The sequence below is a fragment of the Anas acuta genome, chromosome 2 (genome assembly GCF_963932015.1).
Source record: "Anas acuta chromosome 2, bAnaAcu1.1, whole genome shotgun sequence".
NCBI lineage: Eukaryota > Metazoa > Chordata > Aves > Anseriformes > Anatidae > Anas > Anas acuta.
This window is the reverse complement of record NC_088980.1, coordinates 38,801,803-38,820,230: the sequence shown is the minus strand read 5'-3', so window position 1 is coordinate 38,820,230 and position 18,428 is coordinate 38,801,803. Positions and strand designations below refer to the sequence as shown.

Here is an 18,428-nt window from a genome sequence, read left to right as displayed (position 1 = left end):
GCAAAATGACACAGCTGAGGAAAATGCTCCCCTGATCAGGTGGATCAGGAGAAGTGATATATCCCCGTACCTGGCTTCAAGCCTGATGCTCCCTAGCGAAGGCTGCTATCCGGGTCAGGCCGCTAGCCTAGCGCAGACTTTGTGCTATGTTTAACGGCCTTTCCCCACATAAACCTCATGTTATGGTGGTTTCCATCTTATCGACGGTGTTTTTGAACAGCTCGTTTCATAAAACAAGTCTTTGAGAAGAGGTTTTCCTCAGCAGCCCTTATGGTACTTTCATTTTGATCTGTGGTGTTCGGGATGGGGACCATGACCCAGGAAGCCTGGGAGGGGCTCACCTCACAGCGAGCGCAAAATACGTGCAAGAGCCAGTTTCTTTAAGTAAAACGCACAGCTCTGACGCTAGCTTTCCCCCCTAGCTTTGCTGTTTAATAAACACCTCGCGTTCCGCCCCCGTTGAAGCCCAACCCCGCGGGGCAGCGCCGCCGCCTCAGCGCCGAGCGCCCCTCAGCGGCCACAGCGGGCGCGAGCCGCCACAGCGCCAGCGGCCGCAACGGCTGCGCGAGCCGCGGGAGGGAGGGGGCGGAGCTTCGAGCGGCCTCGTCGGCCAATGGGAGAGCGCGGCGCTGCAGTTTGAACTGCGGCGTTAACGGTCGGGTCGCGCGCGGGGCTGCTCCCGTCACACAGCGGGCGGGCGGCGGCGGCGGCTGGCGCCGGGCTCAGGCAAGTGGGGCGCGGCCTCCGCTGAGGGGAACGGGGGGAGCGTGTGGGGTCCCTGCCCGGCACCTCGGCCCCCGTCCCGTCCCCCTGGGGCCGGTTCTGAGGCGCTGAGGCTCCCCGCAGCCGGCCTCAGAGCGGGCATCGTGCGGCTCCCAGGCCGGAGGGGCGTCGTGGCGGTGGGCACGCAGCCCAAAGCGGGTGGCAAAGGGGCACTTCTGGGTGCCCTTCGCAACTCTGGGGCTCTGATGTGTGCGTGTTGATTAAAAACGCCTCAAGTTTTATTTGTATTTCTCCCTGCCTTTTCTGTTGGCGTTGGGGAGCGCTGCGGAGCACTGGCTTAATGAGAGAGCTCGTTGCCCTTTATGTTTTTAAAGGTAGAAGATGGCTGAACGCTTGAAAAAGCCCTTCAAAGACAGCCTGAGCGACATAAAAGAACGGATGAAAGAGAAGAGAAATCAGAAATGGATAAGGTTGGGTAAAACTAGCCAGATCACGACTATAAAGTGCAAAAGACCAAGTAAGATGCTTGAATATCCTAATTCATAGTTTTTCTCTTTTATTTATTTATTTTTTTAACCATGTTGAAATACACACTGTTCCCTTGTAGCCAACAGCTCTGTGCAATTGAAGAGCATCCAAGCAAACAACAAAGCTCTGGCTCAGGCTTTGCAAGAGGAAAAGCTCAAACTGAGGGATGCCCAAACTACCATTCTTCATTTAAGGAAAGAGTATCAAGATCTGAAGTTTCAGATGTTTGCCTTGCAAAGAAATCTTTATTTCAAGCAAGCACAAGAACTTGTTGAGGTATTTTTAATGGTATTTTATAATTCTGTGAAGCTGACCATTAGAATTTGCACCAGATATTCCAATGATATCTTTATGAACTTAAGTGTTTCATAAAAATTAACTTTTTTTTTTAATCAACGCTGAAGATACCTAGTAGAGGTGTCTTCTGATACAGTTACCTATAGTTATTCATAATATTGGTGAGAGTATATTACATTGGTAGTTAATACCTAAATTTAACAGCAACAATGTTGTGGGCTTTTTTTTTTTTGTTGTTGTTCATTAGACTAAACTGTCAGCCTTGAGTGAGATAATCTCAAAAGTTTCTAAGAACTTACTGGAGTCAGTTGATCTCCTTGGCCCAGCAAAAGACTTCTGTGCCATAGGTGGTGTAGTAAGTACCTTTTGCTCTCTATTTGTATGATTGGGGTCATTATTACTGTTTTGATGGAGCTGAGCATGTGAGATTTCACTGCGTTTTGTGTTAGCCAGCCACTAAACAAATGAAAGCAGCAAAGGGTCTCTCTGGCCCTTCTGTGTGTAACTGGTCTATTGTCTAAGATGTGGGTATGGTTCAAGCTTGTTTCAGCTGTTTAGTTACAGTAAGACTTATTTTCTTGACAGAACCAGAGAGTGCTTTCTTCAGTGCTTGAAAATAATTCCAGTGTCATAAGAAAAATAAGTTCTGTGTAAGTATCTTTTGCGGATATGTATTTATATTTGAAAATCCTGTTACAGTAAACTTATTACAGAAATACAGTGTAATAGAAGTAGTTCATATTGTTATAAAGTATATTGCTATTCAGTAAATACCACCTTTGGTATTTTCTTTAGAGAGCTTCCACAGTGTGCTGATGGAGATGATCAGGTACTTCCAAGTAGAATGATGGCTGATAGTGAAACAAACGAGCCGGCTCATTCTGTGACAGATACTCATCAGTTACCTGGCAATGCCATTTCTTCAGTCAAAATAATTCTAGACAAAGGTAATTAGATGAAAGCATCTGACGTTATTTTATTCAGAAAAAGGGGAAAATTGTGTAAATGTAAGTTTAAAGCAGAATTACTGCTTTTGGAGTAATTGTGAAATCATTTTCATTTGTTGTAAAGCTTAGGTATTAATATTGGCAATTGGCAAATCTTTTGAATGAAGACTCATAACAATAGGGGAGCAATTTGAAAATGTAATGCAATCTAGTTTCATTTATCTACCAAATTGTTGATCGGGGTAAATTAATCCTGAGTCATGCGTTATTTAAGAAATTAACAACTGTTAACAGATTAAAACTCCTAAAATAAATGACCTGGGGATAACCTCTCCAAACAAAACAGTTTAAAGGAAAATCTTGGTGTAGTGTAGTATAACTGCTTTCTGTCTGGAGGCTGTAGTAAACATCACTTATCAAATCTCTGGAGAAAATTCTAAGATGGTCTTAATTTTTGGCACGTTTAGAACTTGGAAAAATTCTACAAGTTATTATTACTCATCATTAATATGGTTTCCCTTTCAATTACAAGGGCAAACATCTGATTTTGATGTGGACAACATAGTGTCAGAGCTGGAAAGTGATTCTTCAAATGGAGATGGATTTAGTACCATGTTACCAAAAAATGTGTCCACCAGGCGTCGCTGTTCAAAGACGAGAAATCAAGATGAACTTCGCATGGGTGTCTTGGGCTCCTTGGAAGCACTTGATTCAACAAGAATGCCTTCTAAACAGGATGAAATTGGACTTGAAAGTCTATATACGTGTACTGTAAAAGACATAAATTCAGATATTTCTCACGTAAATGAGGTAGATTCTGAGCTGGTGTTGAGGCAGTTGGATTCTGAAACTGCAAAAGTCAATTCAGAAAGCGGTGCTGATCTTAAGCAACATAAATATAAAAGCAGAGAAGCCTCTCAACTAGTAAGAGAGAAGCATCAGAAGGCAAAAGTGGAAGGGACTAAAAATACTTGCAGACCAAGACAAAAGAAAAGACAGGGTAAAGAGAATTCCAAAGTAAAACTGGACTTCTTGGGTGGCTCCAATGATGCTTATGACTTTAATTTTGAAGAGAGTGTCCATGTTACACCTTTTCGACAAAATAAGGTCAATGACACAGATGATGTTGTGGATGACAAAGAAAATTCATCTGAAACTAATACCATCAAGTCAAGTGATAGTGAAGAAGATTTAGATGATAGCCTTTATGTACCTTATAAGAAGAAATCCAAAAAAAGGAAAAGCTCAACGGACAAGACAGATATGTCACCAGTCCCTGTAAGGCCAAGGTCTAAAAGATGTTTGGTACAGCGTGATCAGAAACTCTACAATGAAAAAGAGACTGCAAGCACTAAATCAAGTGACAAGTCTGTTAGTAAGTATAGAAAGTGTTCTGTAATGATTTCATTTATATAAATCATTGTGGTGTTTTTTTTTTTGTTTGTTTGTTTTTTGTAGGGGGGTAGGCTTTCTTCATTTTTCTTTTTGCAGCATTATGCTGTTTCTATGTATTAAAAAATTTGTTTAGTTCATTCTGACCATCTTTTTTTCCTCACAACAGAAGCAGGAATTAAAGATTTATTTATTTATTTTAAGAAACTGCTCAACAATTAGCCAATACTGTATTTCAGATGTGTTTCAAGATGTATTGAAGCTGGGGGAGAAGCGAGATCAAAAGTATAATTTGAAAGAAATGAAAAGATGGAGATAATAATTATAGCTGAGAGTTGCTTCATATCTAGTACATTCATTGACATTCCCTTTTAGGACATGTTTGTCTGAGTTGTCTTGAGCAACTATTGATATAGTATGCCTCACTTTTCTTTTTTTTTTTTTTCCAGAGCAATCTTCTGAGCTGCCTCGTGCTCATCTCTGTGATGTTACCAATACTGCTTCATCACTCCCTAGCACTGGGAGTGCACCTATTGTCCCTGAAGGTGAAAGACCACCATCTCCAAAACACAAGCGTAGCTGTACTCTGATTAGGAGCTATAAAGAACCAAGTATTTCAGGGTAGGTGTCTCACTTCCCAGTTTGATATAAAGTTCATGATCAAATGAGGGATTTGAAAGGATTACTTAAATACTGGAAGTTCTTATTAAAACATTAGAAGAGAAGTCCTGATTAGTAGTAGTGAAATAGTTTGTGTGACATTGAAACATTGAATTTACTACTTAAAAGATAATGTTTTTAATAAAGGAGGGATCTTATGTGCTGCTTTTTTTTTTTTTTTTTTACAGGAAACTTAGAAGAGGAGATCCATTTACAGATGTGCATTTCCTGAATTCTCCAATTTTCAAGCAGAAAAAAGATCCTAAAAGATGCTCTATTAGGAAGAGATCTCTATCAAAATACAATGAGAAATTTGTTGGTTGTTGAGATTTCTTGTCATGCTCACAGAATTATGAACAAAGGAAATCTTTTTTCATCCAAGAAACTATTATACTATGCAATTATGTCTAGTTATCTAGTGAGAGTATAGAACGAAGTGTTTTTTGGTTTTAATCCAATAACTTTGTTTTTAATGACATACGAGACATGACATTAAATGGAATCACCTCAGTTACCCCAGGTAAACTCTTTGGGGAGGAAACATTCCTACATCCTAAATTTATGATTTTATCAGAAACATGATGGAAAAGATGGGTGAGTGAAATTTGACTTCATCTGACTGGCTGGCACAGGTGAACTTCAGGCACTGAAGATCTAACTTTTTTTTAATAAGCGCGTTTGTACAGATCTTATTTATGTAATGTTTGTAGTTTCATATTGAAGCTCATAATAAATGCATTTCTATTCGAAAGTCAGAATTGGCTGTTCTTCTTGCAGGGTTTCTATAGTTGGTAGTAGAGTCAGCTGTGGGCATGTTGTGAGCCAAGGTACTACTCATCTTACACAGTATAAGCATGATTAGAAGCAAGATTGTCAGTTGTAATCTGATTATGTAGCTAGGACTCTCAAAAGTATCAATTAAGGTTGGCTGGCATAGCTATGAACATAAACTTAGCTTGCTTTGCTCCTATCTAGTTAACTTATCTGTGAATGGTGTAAAGATTGCTCAGTTGTACGGACTGAGGAAGTAAACTGCAAACAGTTCTTGACCTCTTTGCTGTTAGGGGCTTCATAATTCTGGACTTAATGCACAAGTGCCTTTACAAGAGGAATACCTGCCACATCTGATATCACTTAGTACAAAACAGTTGGCAGTGAGCTAGAAAAAACACTATTAGAAACCCTCCAATAAGATTTCAAGGTTGCATAGCACTTAAACTGGCACTTTGTATTTCACTTCAGAAACAGAAGTGTTAATGGATGCATAGAAAGAGGAAAACTGCATTCACAATAAATGGGGAAGTACAGAAATAGAGGTTGCTCATTTGTTTTGACTGTCCTACTTCAGTAAGTGTAAGAGCTCTTTTCTATAATAAAAACGTAATGGTTCACTGGTAACTTTAGGTGACTGGATCAGCAATTCTAAAAAAAAAAAAAAAAAAGCTGCATCTACTTCCAGTTCGAGAACATCCAGTAATAAACAGCCTTTGGAGGCTAGAATTAAGATTTAACCTCCTACTGATACTCTAAAATTCTAGTTCTTGACATTACCATTGACATTCTGAAATTGCCATTATCGAAACTTAAGCAGAATAATAATGTCAGGTGTTGTTTGTTTTTTGTTTTATTTTTTAGCAAATGTCTGCAACAGCTGTTTATCAGGCATTAAAAAAGTGATAGGCTGAACAGCCCAAAGCAAACACATTTATTTTTGGATAAGTTTGAGGAATCACAACCGTAGGAAGGATTCTGAGTCTAGCTCCAATCTGTTAACTAATACTCCTGAAAGTCCCTAAGAAAAAGATTATGCCTTTTTTGAATGCTACTTTCTGCCCTCTGGACCGTACACTTTGTGACATGGCACAGGACTAAATCTTACTCGATAGAAAAAAAAAAATCATTGTTTGTCAAATAGTAGACAGGTGCAGGTTTTAATTACAATATGCAAAATTATACCCTCTGAGTAAGCTAATGATCTCAGTAAGTAAGTACAAGTTCAAAACAGACTGTTTGCTTTTGTGTGTACTGTATGTTGGTAATAAAAGGCTCTAGTGGACAAAAACTAAGCAAAGGGCATTTAGACGCTGGGGGAAAAAAGTTTTTGAACAGATAAATCCCCGAATTGCTTGAGTTGTTAAGGAGACTGGAAAAACAGCACTGTAGCTCAATTAACATGAAGATGGGACTGCTTGCAATGTTTGGAATCTTCACAACTTTCCCTACTTTGCCAGCTCAGTGTGGTACACCATAGTCAGTTAAATGCTCCCAATGAACTTATGGAATAATTTCAAGGGTGCGTGGAAAATGCATTGATTGCAGTCTTACAGCTTGGTTGTGCTCCATTGTGAAATTATTTGAGTGTATAATAGAAGGACTAATGGAAAAAAAAAGAGACCAAAATAAGGTAGGGTTTTGTACATATATAATTTAAAACTATTCTGTACCAATACAATATATTAATTTTACAAATGTAAAATTCATCAGCTGTTAAAGCATTTGCAAAACCACATATCCTACTGTAACTTTATTGCACAGTATCTATGAAAATATTAATTCTTAAATTAGAAAACATGTTTCAATATAGAAGAGACAATCTGATTGAAAGACAATAAGAAAATCTACTTTGAAAATAACAAAATTTCACAGGATACCAAGCTTAACAGGTGCATCTGTAGGCCCAATCTACAAAAAAAGGATCATAGCATCTGGTACTGGCTATTAAAAAAGGAATAAACTCACTGTACCTTAGTTATAGATCCAAATGTAGGTCAGACTAATCTCATGTGAAACACTTGAAGTTCTAGTGTTAATATTTTTGAATACCTTATATACCACATTTACTACTTCCAGGTAGTTTCCGACATCTACTCACTGTATTGATTTATGACTTAACATTGCACAGGCCTTTTGCAGGAATAAATTCCTTGATGCAGCATAGGATGTTTTGTTTTTCAGCCTTATAACTATTGAGCTTTACCAGTGTATCATCTGTAAATATAAAACACCAAGAATGAGAATTGAATTTGTTTTTCACAAAAACAGTTATAGGTTATAGTTACAAACTCTAATTAGAAAACGTCAAGTGACAACTTTTTGGCCTATACTGATGATCTTCATTAGGAAGTTAGGTGTACCTCTTAAAATGTAGTGTAAGCAGCAAAATATATATATTATATATATATATATATATATATATAATGTGCCCAACTTGAAGATATGCTAACATGAATTGTAAAATGTTAATATGCTCCTGGGTCTAAATAATCACAGTTAATAAGTATTTACAATAAAGCTTGGTAGAAAATCCAGTTTACCACAGAAGCAAGTATATAGGATAGAAGCTGTCATATGTTGACTTTTGTGTACAATAGTCTTATCACTGTTGAATAACCTACAGAATTTATCAGTGAAGAGTAGTAAATGGGGTGGATCATGAAGTGCATCAAAATCTAAATCTTATTAAACCAATTAAAATTAAATCTAGTATAATTAAATTGGAGTCTCTGAAGTTATTTTGCGTACTTATGTCCTGCATAAGCCAAGTCATTATGACATTACGTATCTAGCCAGATATTTTTACTTTTTTAAATAGTGGTTATGAGATTACAATTTGCAGGTTATATATTTATCAAAAAAGAAAAAAAAAGAAATAGAAAAACTTGCATCTATCAAAGGTTATTTTTTTTCAGAACTGGCTGCTTTTATCTCACAGCTTCTCAACCAGCTGAGTATTTTATTTTAAAAAATAATATATTATAAAAAGACTCTATAATGAAAAGAGTGTTTCAGATGCTCCCTCCCCTCCCCCCACTGTTGTTCTTTCTGACTGTTTTCTTTTTTACTGGAAAAAAAAAGTAAAACTTTTCAAATAGGTACTGCATTAGGTAGGCTATAACATTCATTGCCCTGGAATTTTCTTCATATTCCCAAACATGTGCAATTTCCCATACTTTGGGTTTTTTTTCTGAGGCTGTGGCTGGTAAACATATGAACATATGATAATGGGAACACAAAAAATTCAAAAATTAAATACATTAAAAAGCATTTTAATAAAATAATTTTTGTAACTTCAGTATAATACATGTTTGCAAAACTGAAAGGGTTTTTAAAAGTGCTAATTATTGAACAGAAGTTTTTTGAAACGTTATAGTCCCACAACTGACATATAATGGTTTCCTCTGCCCATGATGTAGGCACACTGATTAGTTGTAAAAAAAAAAAAAAAAAAGTTACTTGTCAATTAATCCAGCTTCTTTAATTTTTGTATAGAAGAATTTCTCCAGTATATTGGCACATTTGTAGTATTCACTCTCGGGGGGGTTGTACTCTCTGCAATTTGTAAAGACTCGCTGCAAGTCTGCCATGAATAATTTCTTAGACACGTAGTACCTATTCTTGAGTCGCTCACTCATTGTTTTGAGATCTGTACAGGAAAAAAATAGATTAACGACGTTTGATTCAAATATTCTTGTATGCAATATCCCTTTATATTGATTTGTCATTTGACATAAAATGGCAAAGCCATGGTTTAGAATTTCTAATTGCCTTAATGGTTTAGTCACTGGTTTAGCTTCAAAAACATCAGTTGAGCCCCTGGAACTAAGTAATATTTTACTGTAAAAATGATTTTGTGTAGAGCTCATTTTTCCTTCTTTAAAAGATGAAAAGACTCATTCTCTTCTGTTCTCATATTTGTCTTGAGTTTCCTGTGGGTATCAGGTGTCCCTAACTCTCCTCTAACTGCTTTGTGAGGCAAAGCTGCTGTGAACTCTGCTGGAGGAGGCCTGAAGAATATATGAGCTAAGAATTTAGACATCACAAAACATGTGTTAACTTAAAATTCTTATTTCTGTGTGAACATAGGAGAGAACAGACATCTGTCTGTACTACAAGCAGTACAGAAACAGCTGAAACAGAGAATTTCTGCCAACGAGTACTGCTAAGAAGCAGAGACGAGACCTCCAGTGCAAAGGACCTTACAACTTACTACAGTTACAAAAGTGGTCTATTGAGTTATTGTGACGTCCTGTTTATTTCCTGTGAGGTGTTTTGTTTTTTTTAAAAGAGATTTCACTTTGGTAAAATAGAGAAAACCCTGTCATACTGACAAAAGAGCTTGCTGGATACTCTCCAATACCTCTGACAAAAGGAGTTTTTATAAAAAAAAGTTTGCTGAATGCTTTCAGATAGCTCTTTAAATGATATGTAACTTGCCACTTACTAGTGATGCAAAAGCAAGTTTTTTTTTTTTGCAAAAGCAAGGGTTTAATCAGCTGCCATTAAGTCTGAAATGTAGGTGCGTACACCTAAACTATATGCCCATAGTCTTGAACCAAAAAGGCTGGTCAGTCCACCCTAAAGCAGACATTGCCTGGCTGATCAGTTACACCACTCTCCTCTACAGTAAAAGTATGGCTCCTCCTCTTAAATCAATCATACAACTTTGGTATTGCAGATAGACAAGTAAAAAAAAAAAAAAAAAAAAAAACAGTACTTATTGAAAATAAGCAGTCAAAAGAACACTTAAATACAGTGTGTTTTTTGTTTGTTTGTTTTTGTATTTGAAATTATGTCTGAGTGATTTTTTCACAATATCTGTATGCTGGCAGTGAGAGCAAAAAGAAAGTAGTTGATCATCAATCAACATGCAGGTTGTGCTAGGTTCCTTTGCTGGAAAAGAAATAAAGGAAAACTAAACCCAAAGACCTCAACTTAATTCTAAACTGAGACCTGCTTCCTCCACAGCCAGTGTAATAAATTTGAGCCAGAATAGGATAGATAGCATTCCTACTTCAGATTTATCAACCCAGGCAGCAATTTCTTTGTATTTTTTCCAGTGGTTACTGAAAGATACATTCAGATTAAATTGCCATCTAGATCTAGTCTCTGCTCAGGAAAGCAGAGAAAGAAAACTCTGCCAAGGGATGGTAATCAACATTCTTTTTCTTCATTGCTAGAAAATACGTTTGTGTCAGGGATACAGGAAGCCAACTGCTATTTTATGAAGTACATAAATTGGCATATGCAGGGTAGGAGTCTATACAAAGCAACATGAACACTCCTTCACAAAATAGGTTGACAGAAGTCAGCAATGAACTTGTGTTTCCTTCTTTAATAACATTTAAAGCAATCAGAAAGATGGAGGTATTTTATAAACAATGCAGGTGCACCAGGATTCAGTTTTAAATCTGATGCAGTACCAATTAAAACAAGTATCTGTTCAGAACAGCACTGAATTGTTATAGAAATTACATGACAGACATCAAAAGCAAAGAAAAACGCTATCAGCATTTGTGTACCTCCCTTAGCAAGTAACCTTGCAGAAAAAAATAGCTGTATGAAAAAAAAAAAAAAAGAAAAAAAAAGAATACAGACAACTTTGGCATATCTAAAATACAAAGATAAAAGTTACAAGATACAATTCATATAACCTGTTGAATAAAATATTCTTCCTAAAGCTAAATTGAAGCAAGACCTTTGTTAAGGGTTAAATAGAAAACCCTGGTACTTTTGAAAAGGTCTTCTTTATGTGATTTAGAAAGTTTTAATCTATTTTTCAAAGCAATTCAAACACTCAGATGTTCCTGAAAGTTTGCCAAGAGAGTTTTTAACATACCAGTAGTTAATGCAATCACCAGTTACCACACATATTCATACAACTCATAAACCAGCTAAATACCAGAGGGTTTGAGCTGACCACATCATCTGAGAACTCACTAGGGACTTTCTAGGGTATACTGAGATTTCACATGTATACACCAAGAACGCTTCACAAAGGTCACTAGTCATAAACTTTCAAATGACAGCATTGTACTCTTGGCACTTCAGAGCTGCAAGCTACCCAGCTGCAAGTATTTATCTTTTAACATAAAACAATGAGACTACAATTTGACTGCTATGTCTCTAGTTATAAAGATTTTTAAACTCTATACTTAAAAAATGTTAATGCAATTACCCATGGGAAACCTTATAACTTCATAATATCCAGGAGCTTCTGTTCTCTTCACGGGTTCCATGAAGGGCCAAGCGCTTTGATGGCTCTTTGGTAAAGAAAAAAGTAAGGTATCTAATATGGAAACTCTATATTAGAAATCATTTAAAAATCTTTACAGAAGATAAACCAGAACACTCACCTTCACTTGTTGCAGGATAGTTTTTAATGTGCTGTAAAGTTGGTCAGGATCCTTGGGCTCTTTACTTGAAAGAAAATATTAATAAAAAAAGATTAGTTTGAACCCCTCATCTTCATTCCTGTGAAATACATTTTAACTAAAAGCAATTCCATAACTCAAGCATTTAATGGAAAAAAAATATATATGAAATAAACAAAACACTTAAGAACACATCCATGGCAGACTGTGTATCTATTTTCCAACAGATGGAAGGAAATTTCATATGACTTTGTTTAACAACTTTTCTCAAAAGAATCTCAAGTCCGCTTCACCATTTTTCACTGTTCAGCACTTACCCTCTTTCTTTTCCACTTGGTTTCCAGCCAGTCTCTCCTGTATACCAACAGCATGAGAGATTACATGAGAACTACAGTAGGCCAAAACATTAACTGAGTTATAGCAGCTCTAAAAATACAAGCCATTTCAGCATTGACAAAGTAAAATGGGTTTGTTTTCATAAAAGCTATTCCTAATAAAAAACACTACAATCTAGCTTACAGCCCCATTCGATTTCCTGCATGGCCCTCCCTCCAGACTGCAGAAAAGTTTCTAAATATTATTATAAGAAACACCCATTTTTAAAAGTAATTCAACATGTATCGTACCACAACCTCTATAAAGAATAAAGATGACAAGGTTATTCCATTTGATTCCCTAGGGACACAGAATAAACTGCAGAAAAACACAGCTGAGGAAAAAAAAAAAAAAAAAAGAAGATACTTCGATGTTCTAATTCTGTTTTGTCCTGTTCTACGTCCATGTTTAGCACATCCTTGTACTGGAGTGCAGCACATCAGTGATGACAGAGGGAAATTGATGACTATATTGTGATACAAATCAAAGAGGGATCTGATGTAAATAAAATTAAACACAGGTACATAAAGAATCATCACCCTGGGATGCCTAGAGGAGTACTGAAGACAGTACTTGTGATGGAAATGCAACAATCTTCATAGGTATCAAATTAACAGACTAAAAAACAACTACATATTAATCAAAAAGAAATGTATGACTATATTAGTATTTCTATTTTTAACCTTTCTTGGGTTGTTCTGCTTCTGTTCTACATTAAAAGAGGTTGATACATACTTATTCCAGGAATGCTTTCTATAGGAATCTGTCGTACTCCATCTTTGAAGCAAGAAAGGCCAGGATAAACTTTTCGAATCTGAGCTTGTTTCCTTTCTATGAGCTTTTTAATGATCTGTAATAAAGCAGCAGAGAAAACACAAAGGAGTTGATTTGTTCAGAAGCAGCTCAGAGGATTAAAACAAAACTGTAATGGAAAACATTCACATCCCAAACTTATGGTCCCTTATAAATACCAAGCTGGTAACAGGGGCAAACTACCTGGCCAAACACCGATTCTGTAGGTGAGGTTAGCAAGTCTCCCTAGGTAGGCACAGATCAGGAAGAAAAGCAGTCATGGCTTGCTGTACTGATCACAAGCTGCAGGTGCCAGCAGATGTAGGGAAGGAAATTTCCTGAAAGCAATTTGGGGAACTGGCTTTAATTGCAACAGCTGATACTTTTGGACTGCTGCACCTCCTGGTCAGAAGTTTCAAGGCACATACTGAATGCACATATTTCAATAAATATATGCTCATATTGTGAAGTTTTAGAAATACCTGTTGGTTTCAAAGCCTCCATATAACTGTAGGAGCTGTTTAGATATCAGTCAGAGATGCTCTTACTGAAGATTTTATCTTTAGAAAGTCAAAATTGATGCCACTCTTTGTAACCAATATTCTACTCTAGTTGTAAATGACAGAAAAGGCTTCCCCAGTCCTGAGGTAAACTCTGTTCGGCTCTGCAATCTCTTTACCTCAATTTTAAGCAATTTGAGATGGTGCTTTTGATATACACTTAGACATCTACCTAAGTTTTGTGTATCCTGAACATGTCATTTTCAATATTGCTTACTTTAAAACTGGGTAAACAAATGCAAAATTGTCTAGACCACCACAGAGTCTGAGAGACTTCTTTCTTTGAAAATAGTAAAGATGGATATATTTTTTATTGTTAAACACCTTTACCCGTATACACATAGTACATTCTCTCAAAGAAGATGAAAAGAAAAAATCAGACTTTCAATAGAAGTAACAGATTAAGGGCCTACAGTATACAGCAGCACCACGGCCACATTCTAGCATAACACAAAAATGCCTTCAAACTAGTTGTGAAATGCACCTTAAACTCATCTTATAATTTAAGAACTCCTGGCTCTTCCTGATTAAAATGAGCTGTTCAGTCAGTAACATAAATTATTTAAAAGTCAGCAGGTCACAAAGCTTTGTATAAAGGGATTTTTCATATTTTTCAGAATGAATGTAAATTAGCTACAAATCAGACAGGGCAAAGTTACCAATGGCAGCCATAGCAGCCATAGGCATATACTCTAATTCTTTAAATAAAAGCTTAGAACCCATTAAAAGTTTGATTTTTAAAAGAGACGTGACTAATAAAGTCCAATGTCCAGTACTGGCCAATACCAGCAACCAAACAAATCAATCGATAATCCAGATTGGGAACATTAAAAACTTTACGTATGTCCACAAACCATCTTCATTGCTTTTGATTTGACCAGAAAGGCGAACATTGAGAAAACTGCAGACTATGAGGGCTATTTCTAAGTTTCCTTGGAACAGAAAGAATAATAAAGCCTCATCTGTATTTTGAGTATCAAACAAGCAATTCTAAAATACAATTCACAGGACTGTATATTTATTCTCAGAGAAGATACAATGGCAGTAATAGACCACTGTATAATAACAGCTTGCTTTCTGATAATGGTAGACATGGGATGTCCAGAGGATCAAGGCACTTCATCTCCAAGGAGAATGTCTCCAACTGATTGGGACAACATGGAATGCACACCAAATAAGAGAGTGAAAAATGTGTTGTAACTTCAAAACTAACTTTTGGAAGCTACATGCTTCCACCGCCAGTAGGTGTGCCTCAGACAAGCCACTTTAAAAGACTAATAGTCCACTACGTGCCCACCCCAACAACATCCTATCCCTGAAGGGAAGGTGATAGATCTGGAAGACGACTGGGATCTGAAGAGTAACCCAACCAAGCAGAAATGAGAGGTAAAAATTGGCTAAAATCATGATCTGTGCTATATGGGCTTTAGTTTTAAAGCCTTCCTAATAAGTGGAGTTTAAAAAAAAAACACTTGTAAACTAAAATCATTGAACATCCTCAGTTGAAAGGGACCCATCACAATCATCAAGTCCAACTCCTGGCTCAACACAGGAAAACCTTAACATTAAACCATATTTCTAAGAGCATTGTCCAAACACTTTTTGAACTCTGGCAAGCTCAGTGCCATGATCTTGTCCTAATATCCAGTGTGAACTTCCACAGATACAGCTTCATGCCATTCCATTGGGTCCTAGCCCTCAGATACTTTTTTTGTGCTAGCATGGGCCGAGTAGTTTTACTGGACCATGACTAAAATAAGCATTTTAACAGGAAAGAAAAAAAAATATGAATTTTAACCTTTGAAAGAATAAAGTTAAACTTGTAATTTCAAATTTCTTTAAATACCCAAGAAGGTAGCTAAATAGGAAGGTATCTAAACACAATGGAAATGTCTTAATTATTTTGCTAGAAAAATTGTGTTGTTATATGAAAAATTATGATAGAACAAATAAAAGACAGCCCACATTAGCTGTGATTCAGAGGGTCAGTGGACAGGAAGAAGTCAACAATATCAGAAAGCTGCAAAACAAATTAAGTCTCAGAAAAAATCTGTTATCTGTAACTAATAAAATTAGCTATTAAATACTACTCAAAATATCATTACTTTTCAACATTTCTTACCCCAAGCTAGTAAGGTAGAATTTAATTCTTAAACTACAAAATTATGGCACTAAGACTTGATTAAAAGTATTTCTCATATTTAAAATATGCACTCCAATGTTTAAACACCTAAGAGAAGAACAGAGAAAATGTGACGCTAGCTAAACTGTTTCTAAACAATATTTCTAAACATCTAAACAGATTATTATGTTCAGTGCTTCATTTCAGCCTTTACCTCCTTTTGCTTTTTAATAATAACAGAAAATTCTGTGTATGGGATCCTTGGATTTAGTTCACATCCCATTAATGTGGCACCTTCATAATCCTTGATGTAGCCAACATATTTTGCTTTTGGTACTTTAATATCTTTGGAGAAACCCTAAAGAAGAAATAAACTTAAGTTATTATTATGCCATTTTCTTTTTCTTTTTTTTTTTCTTTTTTTTTTTTTAATTAGAAAGCTATGATGATTTAGAACTAAATTCATCATAACATTAAAATAAAATACAGATAATATGATGGAAAGAGTTACAGATCAAGGGTCACAGTGCTGCAAACACCTTCTTATGGAAATTACTTTATACAAGAACAGTTAATTGCTTATATATACACATATATAAAAGAAGAAGAGGAAGGTATGGGAGATAAAGAGATGGAGGAAAAGATTTTTACTGCAGACACATTTTCAAAAGTTTGGCATTTTAATATTAAAGTATGACAGTCCTGTAAGTCATTAAGCAAAAAAGTCAGTGTTGAAGTCAATGAAACCTTTGTCCAAAGATTACAGTAACTTCAGTGTCAGACAAAAATATAAAAAAAGTATATAATGTATATATATAAATATAATTTTCACTTTCACTATTTCAAATGGAAAAAAACAACATATCCTATTAAAAATTCCAAAGTTACATTATAGTCTTCATACAATTCTAAGTTGAAAGGATAAGAAACTGACCAGTGTTAATCAAGACACTAAAATACAGGGTAAGACTCTCACTTTTATTCTTCTGTTGCAGTGGTATCTATGAAACCTTCATTAATAATAATAATAATAAACAATAATAATAATAAACAGGAACACAAACAGTTTTTCTGCCTCACCATTTATAATCAGAGGCTTCAGACTTTACTCAGAGACTAAGCAACTTCAAATTTCTGCAGGGACATTTCAGAAGTGAAAAGGAGTCTGTCTGCACAGGTATGATAATAGAATTACAAACTCAACCTTAAATTTATGTTGAATGTGTAAAGAATGAATTGTACCAGTTTTGTGAATAGAATCATAGAATTGCTCAGACTGGAAGGGACTTGTGGAGGTCATCTAGCCCCGCTCCTGGTCAGAGCAGGTCTCATCAGATTTGCTTGCTCAGGTCTGTGTTCAGTTTTGAAAACTTCCCAAGAATGGAAGTTCCACAACCTCTCTAGGCACCATTTTCCATTTCACCATCCTCATGGTATAAAAGGTAAGGATAAAAATCCTTATTTCTAGTTGGAATTTCCCACGATCCATCTTGTGTCTGTTGCCTCCAGTCCTATTGCTGTAAGATTTTCTCTCTGAGAAAAATCTTACTCCAACTTTGCTTTATCCTCTGACTAGATAGTTGATGCTTAGTTATTTATCAAAACTATTTCACAGATTAGACATCACAATCTTTCTTGCACATCATGAACATCTTGAACATCATGCTTCTGCTGAACTCTGCTGAGTTCAGGCAAATCCTAGTTTGTTGAGAGTACGTATGGTCCTTCTTTATACTTCTAGAATCAGTGAAGAAAGTGAATGAAGTCAAGAAGCAGCTAATCTGTATCTGACTGTTTTTAAGACTTGACAAATGGTAGGCTACATCATGTAGTGATATAATACTCTTATATTCAGATGATTCCTTCAAAATAAAGTGCATTAAATACCAATATCATTATAAAAATGAACACAAAGTACATTTTACAGATTTAAAATATACATTTAAAACCACACCATGCATTTTTAATCAACTACTTTACTATATCTATTTGTTCAGTTCAGTCACTGATAGATGTTGACTTCTTGTGCCAAGTAATTTCTTAGATTGACTTACCTGTTTTTTGAAGTAGCCAATAGCATATTCATCTGCATATGTGAGGAAGTTGAGGATGTTATGTTTGATGTGGTACTCCTTCAGATGGTTCATTAAGTGAGTTCCATAACCCTATGTGAAGCATAGGAGCAAAAAGCCATTATGAAGCCTTTGAAGACTGCACATATTAGAAAGTGTAGACCAAGAATTATTACAAACTGGTTTTCAAAATGCAGTACTTCTCTAGATCCTGTTTTAAAGATTTCATCATAAGTAACATGGTAAGCTATACTCAAGATCAAACTGTTTTCAGCCTTGTAAACGTATCTTTGTGACCCAACAAGGAAAAAAATATCACAGCTTCTACTGCCTGATTCACTTTTAATATAAGAGACTAAAACCTAGACACTCTCTAGGAGTAAAGTGTGCATCTAAAGCAATATGTTGTCCTGGGAGGTGCAACTCAAGGTGCATAATTTTTTCCTTAGTTATCATCTACTAATAGACATATTTCACCAATAACAAGACTGTGTATGTTGTAATAACAAGGCATTCTTTCTTTGCCACATCACTTCAAATTTGCAAAGCAGTGGGACTGTCAGAATGGCTCCTTTTAGGGGAACCCATTCTGACATGAGGCCTCTATTTTTCTGAGTTCTGTGCACCTGCAGAAAAAGCTTCTGCCTCAAAGATTTCATCATCTGATTGGATCATAGGGTATAAAATGAAATTGTGAAAAATTTATTACCATAATAAGCAGCAGAAAATTAGTGAGTCCACAATCAAATAAATAGCTATGCCTTCTGACTGTACACAAGAATAACTTCCGTTTTCATTCAACCCAAAGT

The 18,428-nt window shown here is 36.1% G+C and overlaps 2 protein-coding genes across 7 annotated transcripts in view; one reads left to right on the top strand and one right to left on the bottom strand.

Annotated features, from left to right (window-relative positions):
• The first annotated feature begins 578 nt into the window (after positions 1 to 578).
• SGO1 (shugoshin 1) lies at positions 579 to 6,916 on the top strand. 4 transcript variants are annotated; one of them, XM_068674342.1, is made up of 9 exons: positions 579 to 726; positions 1,098 to 1,240; positions 1,331 to 1,527; positions 1,796 to 1,903; positions 2,134 to 2,198; positions 2,344 to 2,495; positions 3,028 to 3,870; positions 4,337 to 4,508; positions 4,736 to 6,916. In XM_068674342.1, the coding sequence occupies exons 2-9, from the start codon at positions 1,105 to 1,107 to the stop codon at positions 4,872 to 4,874; spliced, it is 1,812 nt and encodes a 603-aa protein (XP_068530443.1). In that variant the 5' UTR covers positions 579 to 726; positions 1,098 to 1,104; the 3' UTR covers positions 4,875 to 6,916. The 4 variants fall into 4 exon arrangements, with proteins under 4 accessions (XP_068530443.1, XP_068530447.1, XP_068530444.1 ...); XM_068674343.1 differs by having other exon boundaries at positions 631 to 730; positions 1,102 to 1,240; XM_068674344.1 differs by having other exon boundaries at positions 709 to 730.
• Positions 6,917 to 6,952: 36 nt separating this feature from the next.
• Positions 6,953 to 18,428, bottom strand: part of KAT2B (lysine acetyltransferase 2B) — a 44,309-nt gene continuing 32,833 nt past the window's right edge. Inside the window, exons 12-19 of one of the 3 annotated variants that reach the window (XM_068674339.1) lie at positions 17,602 to 17,712; positions 15,762 to 15,905; positions 12,809 to 12,923; positions 12,016 to 12,052; positions 11,681 to 11,744; positions 11,503 to 11,587; positions 8,781 to 8,970; positions 6,953 to 7,535 (exon numbers count right to left, since the gene is read on the bottom strand). In XM_068674339.1, the coding sequence (XP_068530440.1) occupies positions 7,532 to 7,535; positions 8,781 to 8,970; positions 11,503 to 11,587; positions 11,681 to 11,744; positions 12,016 to 12,052; positions 12,809 to 12,923; positions 15,762 to 15,905; positions 17,602 to 17,712 (750 nt within the window). In that variant the 3' untranslated portion in view covers positions 6,953 to 7,531. Of the gene's footprint in view, positions 8,971 to 11,502; positions 11,588 to 11,680; positions 11,745 to 12,015; positions 12,053 to 12,808; positions 12,924 to 15,761; positions 15,906 to 17,601; positions 17,713 to 18,428 lie in introns of all 3 variants that reach the window. The other 2 variants (XM_068674338.1, XM_068674340.1) reach the window with 2 other exon arrangements.

Excerpts from the sequence above, each read along its gene's own strand:
- SGO1 (XM_068674342.1), top strand. The coding sequence starts at position 1,105 with ATGGCTGAACGCTTGAAAAAGCCCTTCAAAGACAGCCTGAGCGACATA. Across the intron at positions 1,904-2,133 it reads TCTGTGCCATAGGTGGTGTA|AACCAGAGAGTGCTTTCTTC; the intron begins GTAAGTACCTTT and ends TTTTCTTGACAG. Across the intron at positions 2,199-2,343 it reads ATAAGAAAAATAAGTTCTGT|AGAGCTTCCACAGTGTGCTG; the intron begins GTAAGTATCTTT and ends TATTTTCTTTAG.